The 12,959-nt window shown below is 38.9% G+C and overlaps 1 protein-coding gene across 1 annotated transcript in view; it reads right to left on the reverse strand.

Annotated features, from left to right (window-relative positions):
- Positions 1–12,959, reverse strand: part of LOC115152324 (testin) — a 42,177-nt gene that overhangs the window by 22,894 nt on the left and 6,324 nt on the right. Inside the window, exon 2 of the mRNA XM_029697096.1 lies at positions 10,641–10,726. Coding sequence (XP_029552956.1) covers positions 10,641–10,726 — 86 coding nt within the window. The remainder of the gene's footprint in view (positions 1–10,640; positions 10,727–12,959) is intronic.

Consider the following 12,959-nt stretch of genomic DNA (forward strand, 5'->3'; position numbering starts at 1 on the left):
CTTCCAGAACAACACACACGTTTTCCACTGCCAAGGAAGCTCAAGACTTCTTCAAGAAGCACATCAAACCCAACCCACAAAAGGGACAAGCCGACAGATGGAACCCCATGACTGGCTCATTATTCAGGTATGCTTTCCATGTACAATCATGCAGCTTAGCCTATGGCTATGATGCTGCACTAAGCATAAGAGAATGATGAGGATACCCCTCATGTTAGGGTACAAGGAACAATATTACTATTATTGCTGAGCATTGAACTTGTTATAATTATATTGCCTATGGTCCAGGACATTTAAATAGTGATGACACCATGCCAATTAATGAACAATGGACAATATATGGATCCTACAGCTATCATATTTTTTTTTTTTTTACTGTTCAGACATTCAGGCTTGCATATCTGTCATATCTTTTTCTTCATTACCCACTCCTAATCCTCAAGTCTGCTAATGTAATTGTAAAGGTCTAAATTGGTTACTTATTTAGTTTTACTTTAATAATAATAATAATAATAATAATAATAATAATAAATATACAGTACCTACTCAAAGACCAAAAATATGTTGCTTAGGAGATCTCAGGCTGCCACTCGGCATTATGCTACAACCCTGTAATTACAGTGCAGTGTGGGGTAAACCGCGGTTGGAGAGCTAAGGGCTAGGGAGGAGGGGGGCTGGGTAAGGGGGAACGATTTATAGAAAGGGTCTTCTGGGTGGGGAGTGACCAATGGTTGGGTTTCCCTGTGGTCCTGCTTTTTATTTTACATCTATTGGCTTATCAATACTAAAGAAATCATTTACATTTTAGAAAAACAATGTTCTCTCGTGGAATTTGAAAGGCCTTAATATTCCTATCAAGCATTCCAGAGGTCCTGATATTCTAGCAATAACGTTTTTTTAGCTAGGTTTTTCTGCCCATAGATTTTGTTGTAATGTTTGAGTCACTCAAATATCACATGAATACACATTAGATATGGCAAAATCTATACAATTGCAAGAAAATTTGCTTTAAAACTGCTAAATGTTATTTCCGCCAACAAGAGTGGTGTGAACAGTTTATGCCATGAATGTTCCCCAATGCTGGAGTGAAAAGTTTTGGGAACCCCCACTATAGATTACTGAGAATATTCAAGATAAACAAACAAACAAACAAAGAACAATTACAAGTTAGCTTAGTTTTAAAAAGCACAACCACAACCTTTCTTGAATATGACACCACATTCATGTAATTTTGTCATGTGTAAAGACACAATCAAAAAACCATTAACACTCAAAACAAAAAACCCTAGAGTATTTAAATTGTATTACATTTGACTAAATTACTCACACAAATGTACCAAGAAAAATGCATTATACTTATAAATATTATTTACATATAAATACTTTAAAAAGAATCCAAAATGTGACCAGTGGACAATATTCAGAAAGTATTTCAAAACCCACACAAAGTAGGCTATTTGATTGACAACGATTCTTACTTCCGTAACAATGTAAAAATGCAAACAACTATTCAGATACTATTTAAAAATGTATATAACCTCTCTCAATATGATTTTGTACAAACTAGGCCTGACACAAAATGTAGAAAGAGTAGGCTACCTTGACAACAATTCAGTGAATGTGGATGTGGTGTTAGGACAGGTTAGTGTTAAACAACAGACTCCTACCACCTTCAAAAACAACTCCAAAACCCTTGCTATTGTCACTTTAGTTCCAGGCTATGTGGTACATCGGTGAATGGTGGGACTTGGGGCAGACACACTTCATGGAAACGTAGGCTCCCCTCTCGGGTGTGCTCTCCCTCTTCCTCCTTTGCTCCCTCTGCTTCCTCTCTATTTTTTGCCTGACCGACTAACTACAGAGTTCGCCAATGTTAGCTGATTAGTTACGTAGCTAGGAAAGTATCCAAATGAATTGCATCGGTAGAAACAGGACAAAACAAGCAACTTCTTAGCCGTCTATGTAAACAAATATCAATGCAACTCAATATCATAAGCTCCACTGCGTGAGCATCTACCCTAACAAGACAGCGAAGCTGTAAAAAAATTTGAAAACACGGCAATGTACAGTTGAAGTTGGAGGATTACATACTGTACACCTTAGCCAAATACATTTAAACTCAGTTTTTCACAATTCCTGCCATGTAATGCTAGTAAATATTCCCTGTCTTAGGTCGGTTAGGATCACCACTTTATTTTAAGACTGAAATGTTTGAATAATAGTTGAGAGAACGATTTGTTTCACAATTAGTATTTGGTAGCATTGCCTTTAAATTGTTTAACTTGGGTCAAACGTTTCAGGTAGCCTTCCACAAGCTTCCCAGAATAAGTTGGGTGAATTTTGGCCCATTCCTCCTGACAGAGCTGGTGTAACTGAGTCAGGATTGTAGGCCTCCTTGCACGCACACGCTTTTTCAGTTCTGCTCACAAATTTTCTATAGGATTGAGGTCAGGGCTTTGTGATGGCCACTCCAATACATTGACTTTGTTGTCCTTAAGCCATATTGCCACAACTTTGGAAGTATACTTGTGGTCAATGTCCATTTGGAAGACCCATTTGCGACCAAGCTTTAACTTCCTGAAGTCTTGAGATGTTGCTTCAATATATCCAGATAATTTTCCTGCCTCATGATGCCATCGATTTTGTGAAGTGCACTAGTCCCTCCTGCAGCAAAGCACACCCACAACATGATACTGCCACCCCTGTGCTTCACAGTTGGGATGGTGTTCTTTGTCTTACAAGCCTCCCCCTTTTTCTTCCAAACATAACGATGGTCATTATGGCCAAACAGTTATATTTTTGTTTCATCAGACCAGAGGACATTTCTCCAAAAAGTACGATCTTTGTCCCATGTGCAGTTGCAAACCATAGTCTGCCTTTTTTATGGCGGTTTTGGAGCAGTGGCTTCTTCCTTGCTGAGCGGCCTTTCAGGTTATGTCGATATAGGACTCGTTTTTACTGAGGATATAGATACTTTTGTACCTGTTTCCTCCAGCATCTTCACAAGGTCCTTTGCTGTTGTTCTGGGATTGATTTGCACTTTTTGCACCAAAGTACATTCATCTCTAGGAGACAGAATGTGTCCCCTTCCAGAGCGGTATGACGGCTGCGTGGTCCCATGGTGTTTATACTTGCGTACTATTGTTTGTACAGATGAACGTGGTACCTTCAGGTGGATGAACCAGACTTGTGGAGGTCTTTGCTGATTTCTTTAGATTTTCCCATGATGTCAAGCAAAGAGGCACTGAGTTTGAAGGTAGGCCTTGAAATACATCCACAGGTACACCTCCAATAGGCTAATTGACATAATTTGAGTCTATCAGAAGCTTCTAAAGCCATCACATCATTTTCTGGAATTTTCCAAGCTGTTTGAAGGCACAGTCAAGTTAGTGTATGTAAACTTCTGACCCACTGGAATTGTGATACAGTGAATTCTAAGTGAAATAATCTGTCTAAACAATTGTTGGAAAAATTACTTGTCATTCACAAAGTAGATGTCCTAACAGACTTGCCAAAACTATAGTTTGTTAACAAGACATTTGTGGAGTGGTTGAAAAACGAGTTTTAATGACTCCAACCTAAGTGTATGTAAACTTCCAACTTCAACTGTATATCCTATGAATATCTGTACCTAGCAAACATGACAAACCATGACCAAGCCCAACAGATAAACACGAATTACTCTAATCTCCATTTCGGTGGCTAGTTAGATTGTTGTCTGTAATGAAAGTGACAGCTGAGCTTGACGCTCTGCAAGTGCAGGCCAAATTTATCACAACACACAATTTTTCTTGCCTGACAGATTAGCTAGCAATAGCAAGCAGCTTGGGCCATTTTTCATAAAAATTACATTGGTAGAAATAATACAAAATGACCAACTAGTTAGCTGACTATATACAGCTAAACACTGCAACTATTTACATGAGACTGTGCAATTATTTGAGCTCCTGCTCCACTGCTGATGTGTTCACCTGTACCAACCAAGTGATCATGACAGTATTTGCTAATCTGAGAGCTATTCGGCAAGTTTCACAGCATCAAACGTCAACAACACCACTGCTATTTACTTATTTCACTCACCTCGTCATCATCACTTTCAAAGTGCAACGACGTGTCCAAATCCGTATCACCAACCAACATACACTACCGTTCAAAAGTTTGGGGTCACTTAGAAATGTCCTTGTTTTTGTCCATTAAAATAACATCAAATTGATCAGGAATACAGTGTAGACATTGTTAATGCTGTAAATGACTATTATAGCTGGAAACAGATTATTTTTTATGGAGAGGCCCATTATCAGCAACCATCACTCCTGTGTTCCAATGACATGTTCTGTTAGCTAATCCAAGTTCATCACTTTAAAAGGCTAATTGATCATTAGAAAACCCTTTTGCAATTATGTTAGCACAGCTGAAAACTGTTGTTTTGATTAAAGAAGCAACAAAACTGGCATTCTTTAGACTAGTTGAGTATCTGGAGCATCAGCATTTGTGGGTTCGATTACAGAAACAAACAACTTTCTTCTGAAACTCGTCAGTCTATTCCTGTTCTGAAAAATGAAGGCTATTCAATGCGAGAAATTGCCAAGAAACTGAAGATCTCGTACAACGCTGTGTACTACTCCCATCACAGAACAGCGCAAACTGGCTCTAACCAGAATAGAAAGAGGAGTGGGAGGCTCCGGTGCAACACTGATAAAGACGACAAGTACATTAGAGTGTCTAGTTTGAGAAACAGACGCCTCACAAGTCCTCAACTGGCAGTTTCAGTAAATAGTACCCGCAAAACACCAGTCTGTTTGCCGCAAAACAACGTCAACAATGAAGAGGCAACTCCGGGATGCTGGCCATCTAGGCAGAGTTGCAAAGAAAAAGCCATATCTCAGACTGGCCCAAAAAAATAAAAGATTAAGATGGACAAAAGAACACAGACACTGGACAGAAGACGTTTGGAAAAAATGTGTTATGGACAGACGAATCTAAGTTTGAGGTGTTCGGATCACAATGAAAAACATTCGTGAGACGCAGAAAAAATGAAAAGATGCCGGAGGAGTGCTTGACGCCATCTGTCAAGCATGGTGGAGGAAATGTGATGTTCTGGGGGTGTTTTGGTGGAGATAAAGTGGGAGATTTGTACAGGGTAAAAGGGATCTTGAATAAGGAAGACTGTCACTCCATTTTGCAACGCCATGCCATACCCCGTGGACGGCGCTTAATTGGAGCCAATTTCCTCCTTCAACAGGACAATGACCCAAAGCACAGCTCCAAACTATGCAATAACTATTTAGGGAAGAAGCATTCAGCTGGTATTCTGTCTATAATGGTGTGGCCAGCAGAGTCACCGGATCTCAACCCTATTGAGCTGTTGTGGGAGCAGCTTGACCGTATGGTATGTAAGAAGTGCCCATCAAGCCAATCCAACTTGTGGGAGGTGCTTCAGGAAGCATGAGGTGAAATCTCTTCAGATTACCTCAACAAATTGACAAAGAATGCCAAAGGTCTGCAAGGCTGTAATTGCTGCAAATTGAAGATTCTTTGACGAAAGCAAAGTTTGAAGGACACAATTATTATTTAAATTTTAAAAAATTCATTATTTATAACCTTGTCAACATCTTGCCTATATTTCCTATTAATGTTGCAACTATTTTCATGTATGTTTTCATGGAAAATAAGGACATTTCTAAGTGACCTCAAACCTTTAAATGGTAGTGCATATAGATACAGCCTCTTCCACAGTGAAATGCGGTGGCCGCTTTGGCGCAGTCATTTTGAGTGATTAAGTTATTTTTTGGGGTCAAATACACAGACATTATTGTTAAAAAAACAAGGTCGTTCCTGGCCGCTATAGTAATTTAAAGAAAGGCCGTTGACAGCCGCTATGGGTCCTAAAGGGTTAGTCAGAATCCAAAGCTGCTTGGGCAGTTCTACCTCTCAATGCAAAGCTTTTGATAGACTTTTATAAACGAGAATATTCATATCTTTGGTCGGTTTTGGAATATATGGGACTTGGCTCCAATTTCATTCATATGATTAAAATACTATACGTCAATCCCTCAGCCATAGTAATAACAGGCAATGGATTGCTTTGTTCCGTTCAGAATAACTAGAAGTAGCAGGCAAGGTGATCTTGTCTCACCTCTTCTATTTGTATTGTCTCTGGAGCCCTAGGCCCAGGTAATTCGACAATCGAAAGAAATTACACCAATATTTCTCAATTCTACAGATCACGTCATTTCATTATACGCTGACGATGTCTTACTTTATCTAGACAATGATAATCCCTCCCAAAGGCTTTGAAGATCATAGACAAATTCAGCTCCATCTCAAGTTATAAAATAAATCTAACCAAATCTGCCCTACTGCTTCTCAAGACCCTGATAGAGGACTCCATCTCTACTTATGGAATCCCAATCATTTCCCATTTTATATATACTGGAATAGATATCCTTCCTTAGATAAAACCATTGCCAGAAACTTTAACAGAATGCTCAAATCAATTCAACACAACCTCAGTAGATGGACTAATATCCCAGTTGCTTTAACTGACAGAATATTTATTGTCAAAATGAATATATTGCCATGGCTGAAGTTCTGCTTCCTTTGTCTCCCCCTTCTGGCTACTGGGCTAAAATCCATAGTGCGATTTCAAAAAGTATATGGCAAGGTAACGCGAGACCGGATAAAATTAACACACTTGCAAAGGGAAAGACATAGGACTAGCCGTACCAAACTTTAAATTATATTTCCAGGGACTAGCATTTCGTCCCATACTACATTGGTTTAGACATGATACTATTAAACAATACTCAGCCCCCTGGCTGAGTAGAGAGAGAAATATGGTGTCTCCTATTTCCCTGGAAGAGGTGGTCTTCACTGATGTATCCCTTAAACAATGTAAACTACACTTTGGTCCTATTATTGTTCACACTATTTCTATTTGGCACAAAATTGAAAAACAATGTAAATGGGAATCAAAATGGCATGCCCATATTCCATAATAACGTATTTGGATCTGGAGGGCGGCCTTGTAGATGGAGACATGTTGGCTGGATGGGAGGCCCACTTCTTTGTTTTCATTTCCTGTTGATATTGAATGTATTATCACTTAAAGATGCACTATGCAGAAATCGCGCCGCCATTTCCTGGTTGCTAAAATTCTAATAGTTCACCTAATTTCAGTTTATGTGACAAAACAAGCAAGTATAGTGTATAGCATCATTGTATCATCTAAACCGCTGTGAAATATATTTTCCATAAGCAAATATATTGTATTTTCAGCTGTTTGAAGCTGGTGTACAAAACCAAAAGTAAAAAGACACAAAAAAGAAAACATAAGAACGGGAAGCATAGAAATAGCGCACATAGAACAGATCTACCGTTTCTGAGACTTGCTTTCAATGAAAATGACAGATCGAAAACTCACATTTCTATGTGAATTTGGTCAGATCGCCCAAGAAGTTACATATTGCAGCTTTAAACTCAGTATGTATTTCTTACATTTAATGTATTTAGTAGCAGCCTACATGTTTTATAAACGTATAATTTGAAATGGATAGTGTACCTGTAACACCCCCAAACAAAAATGTACAAAACAAATAAATCACACCGCATAACACAGAATAGCTTTCCAGTTCCGTTCTTATTGCCACAGACATGTCTGACCATGACCAAGACCAAAGACCCTTCCCATTGGACACATCAAGTCATTTCAACATGGAAATGTGGGTAATATTTGGTTGAGGCATTGATCAATGAGATTTCAACCCTTATTCACCCACTCAAAAAGACACCCAGAAGTTTGTTGAATTCCCAATGTGTTATCACCATGCTTCAACAATCTAAAAGCACAATCAAATTCCAATGGAAAAACAATGTCTGACTATGTGTTATCACTGCACATTAAAAAGAAAAGCTGCACACTAGGAGCTCCGACGCAAAAGCTGTCTTCATCAACCATTTAAAAGCACAACAAAGTTCACATGGGAATACAATGTCAGATATTTTGTATTTATACAACAAACTTAATGTCTTGTCACTGCGCTTCTTTCTTGATATGCCACACCTGTCAGGTGGATGGAATGTCTTGGCAAAGGAGAAATGCTCACTAACAGGGATGTAAACGAATTTGTGAACAAAATTTGAAAGAAATAAGCCTTTGTGAGTATGGAACATTTCTCTGGGATCTTTTATTTCAGCTCATGAAACATAGGACCAGGACTTTACATGTTGCGTTTATATTTTTGTTCAGTGTACATAGTGCAAGTGATCAATGCTGTTTGAGATTCTGCATATTATTATAGCAAATGTGAAGATCTCCACAGACCTGTTAACTTTGCATGCTATCTTGAACAGTTACACTTTCTATGATTACGTAAGACATTTATAGTTACAGTAACATCTACAGATGTGTATCTTTAAACACTGATTGTTTAAAGCAAAACTACCAAAACTATTGCCGATGGTGAACCTGAGTAATCAAAATAAAATCTATTTTAAGCCCTGTATAGCCAGATGAGAGTTGTGTTTCCGTAAAACACAATTTTCAACAGTGCATACAGTAGATAACAATAACCTAGCAAATTACATAGGCTTCCATCAACGAATAAAGCCTAATATCGTTGAAGCCATTTTAGCATTTGAATGCTGAAGGTGTCCCGTGCAGATGTGTAAGATCAGGAACAGGCCGCCTACCTCGCGTTGGTCAGCGCATGAAGCTGGGAACAGTGTGCAGTTTGAGGTTGTTCGGCATGTAAAATGCTTTGTAGATCAATGACTGTCAACACAGTTACATGCTTAGTTTGACAACTGAAGGAGAGGATGCGTCAGTTGTCACAAAAGATGAGGTATTTTTGGAAGATCGGGGAAAATTTTTTTTGGAACCAGCGATTCGTAACATTTGAATCGATTTTCTGACCAATGCAATTTTGGATCAGTTTGGGGTCCGCAGACCATCTTAAAAGATTTGAATCGGGGACCAATGTAACCTCAAATGTGGCCATGGATGTGTTACTCATTTTATGGTTGAATAAATACTGTTACATTAGTTTGTAAGATAACTTTAGGCTATTTATTGTGTTACAAAAGTGTCAATGCAATCAAGTGTCAACCAAAAATCTAAGTTAAAGAATAGAACTAAATCAAATCAAACTTTAAATGCACTTTAAATAAAGCCGGATTTGATTTAGTCCTATTCTTTATTTTGGTTGAGATTGAGACGTGAATCCAACATATCAATTATTCATTTGTAGACAAACTGGAATTAAAGCCAGACTAAGTCAGTGGCACAGATGGAACTATCCAAGCAGAAGTAGCATCTCTTTCAAATTCAATATCACTAAATGTCCTTACATTTGAAAACCAACCAGAGCTTGAACCTTAGGCCTATTATTATAGTACATTTCAATTTTGATTTGATATAGGCCTAATTCTATTCTTTAACTTTGATTTTTGGTTGAGATGGAGACGTGAATCCAACATATTAATTATTAACGTGAAGATTATATTTGAAATCAACCAAAGTTTGTATTCTCTATTTTTAGTTGAACCCTGGGTTGATTTGAAACAACAGCTGTTGATGACTTCGCAAATGCTATATAGACCTAAATATCATCATTTTATGATATATGACTTATAAAGTATGGTCACATTTCATTTGCTGTGTTAAACATATAATTTGGAATGACTTGAATAGCAACTGTAAATCTATTTACTTATTAAGAGATCTCTCAATCATTCTCATGATAGCACATTGGTAGGTAGGCAGTGACAAATATCAAAGCTAAGCTGGGCTTGATTTAAACCCTGGATGGGAGACCAAATGGATAGCTGTAGATAGTTGAACTTTCCAGTAGGAGGTGCTAGCCAGCCTATGTATTTCTTATGATAGTGGATATAATGATGAAGATATGACGTTGTTTCAAATTGGCAATAATGATGACATAATCCTGTGTTGAAATTTAACCCTCAAAATAACTGTTTTTGCAAATTCTATGTATTTTTCACGTAGATGTCACGTCACAATACGTTGATAAATTACATTGAAACAATGTTGATTCAACCAGTTTGTGCCCAGTGGTGTGTGGCGGTTTGGTGTTGCCATAGCGACCGGCCACTGCAGTAGGCATGAGGGCACCTGTTGTGATGTCTTCAGGAAAGCTAGCCGGGTGTGGATAATTGTCTGGGTAAGCGGGAAACAGGAATGCTGACTTAATTGGCGAGAGGGGACAGTGGGGGACACAACTATTTTAATGAGTCATTGGTCCAGATAATGACTGCATCGTAATTCTGGAATCAGACAGGAAGTCAAAGGAATGTAGGTCACTTCAGTTCTACAGTAATCCAAACATGAAAGAGGACAGGAAACTGTACTAAACACAACAAGGATCGGTGCTACATGCTTTGGGGGCCTGTGGCTTTCCCTGTTGTGTAGCAAAGAGAAAATAAGTGTTGTTTTTTGCCAAACTGGGTCTCGTTCATATTGAATTTAATATATTGAAAAGTAAGAAAAAATATTTTTTTGCATGTGCACCGGATAGATCTTTTTTTTTTTTTGCATGTGCACTGAAAAACATATATATTTTTTAGTTACTTTCCTCCTGTGCTGACCATGCTGGGTCAACAGAGTAGAGAGCAGTACAAACCTCCAGAAGTGCAGCTCGAACCCCTCGCATTTGTCCTTGCATTTCAGGCACGCGGCTCCGGCACCAATCTCGTGGCCCAGGGTCATCTGCCAACAGACACAGCACATCAATGAGATTAACATACTTATACTGTCTAGGGAAATTATTTCATACAGTGGAAAGTTTCAGGCCAGGGTTTGATACACTATATATACAAAAGTATGTGGACACCCCTTCAAATTAGTGGATTCCGCTATTTCAGCCACACCCGTTATGGACAGATGTATAAAATCAAGCACGCAGCCATGAAATCACCATAGACAAACATTGGCAGCAGAATGGACATACTGAAGAGCTCAGTGACTTTCAACGTGGCACCGTCATAGGATGCCACCTTTCCAACAAGTCAGGTTACAAAATGTATGCCCTGCTAGAGCTGCCCCAGTCAACTGTAAGTGCTGTTATTGTGAAGTGAAATTTCTAGGAGCAGCAACGGCTCAGCCGCGAAGTGGTAGGCCACACAAGCTCACAGAACGGGACGACCGAGTGCTAAAATCCTATGTCCTCGGTTGCAACACTCACTACCGAGTTCAAAATAACTGTTTAACAGTAGCTTCATGAAATGGGTTCCCATGACCGAACAGCCGCAAAACAGCCTAAGTTCACCATGCGCAATGCCAAGCGTCGGCTGGAGTGGTGTAAAGCTCAGCACCATTGGACTCTGGAGCAGTGGAAAAGGGTTCTCTGGAGTGATGAATCATGCTTCACCATCTGGCAGTCTGACGGGCTAATCTGAGTTTGGCAGATGCCAGGACAACGCTACCTGCCCCAATGCATAGTGCCAACTGTAAAGTTTGGTAGAGGAGGAGGAATAATGGGCTGTTTTTCATGGTTCGGGCTAGGCCCCTTTGTTCCAGTGAAGGGAAATCTTAACACTACATCATACAATGACATTGTAGACTATTCTGTGCTTCTAACTTTGTGGCAACAGTTTGGGAAGGCCCTTTCCTGTTTCAGCATGACAATGCCCCTGTGCACGAAGCGAGGTACATACAGAAATGATTTGTCGAGATCGGTGTGGAAGAACTTCATTGGCCTGCACAGAGCCCTGACCTTAACCCCATTGAACACCTTTGGGATGAAATTGAATGCCGACCGTGAGCCAGACCTATGTGGTTGCTCCACTAAAGGTTTTGCAATTATGCTGCAGGACTTAGAGGTAATTTGTGGTTTAGTACAGTACCCTGCGTCACTACTTCATTGCTCCAGCACAGAGCAACACTTTAAGGGGTATTGCACTAATAATGGCGCTGACTAGGGAAAAGTTCCCACTGTTCTTAGTGCCTGTCTGCACGTTCAAACTACAACAAAGTAACTAATAATGGCGTGAAAAATGCACCTTAAATATGAATTCGGAAGGCAGATATTATTAAATATTAAAAGCATTACACCTCTCACTAAAGGCGTCAGTCAAAAGTTATATTTTAACGAAAAATGACATGAAAAGCACACATTTGTAAATCCCAAACTCTAAACGTAATTGGAAAGGTAGATCCAAATTGTGATATTGTGGTTACAATAAAGAAAGTAAACAATATGTAAATAAGATGCAATGTTTTATTTACAGTAGTGATGGACAGCTGGTGGCATTTTGAAAACAGATTTTCAAACACTTGTAGCCCAATAAGTAGTATAACCAAATTGAGGATAATCGGCGATCTGCTGTATACTTATGTAAGTTGAAAGTCACTCCTTTCCAGTACTCCTCACCCCGCCTCAAACTCCACCCTTAACACAGTTATAATTCAAAAATGTGCTGTTTATCTAAAAAAAGAAATGACATTGTGACCACAGAGAACAGACTAAATGGACATCATTTTCATCAAGCGAGCTTCTTTCTATGATGCTACCCGTTCCAGGGTTAGGACCGTAACCACGAGAGGACTTGAAAATGAGCTGGAGCTGAGAGGATCACCAAAACTAAAGGTATTTTGGTTTCAGTTTGGTTACATTTTCTTTAAAAAAACATTTTTATATAGCCTACCAATGTGTAGGCATACTGTTTAATAAAATCGATAATTAAATAAAGGTTAAATAAAACAAATAAAAATAATAATTGTGTACTAAAAACATGAATGTATTTTTGCAGAGCATACAACCATGCTGACAACCATACGTGGAGATCAGTGGACAAAGGGCTGGACAACGGTCCGCACAGAAATAACGCATGGTTGTCAAGAAAGCGGTTAGTTTTGCAAGATTCTTAAAATGTGGACGCAGCATTTGTGTGTTGGAGTCACTTTTAATTCTTAATTGATCTACCGTTTCTATCATAGGCCA

This window comes from Salmo trutta, chromosome 17 (genome assembly GCF_901001165.1).
Source record: "Salmo trutta chromosome 17, fSalTru1.1, whole genome shotgun sequence".
Taxonomy (NCBI): Eukaryota; Metazoa; Chordata; class Actinopteri; order Salmoniformes; family Salmonidae; genus Salmo; species Salmo trutta.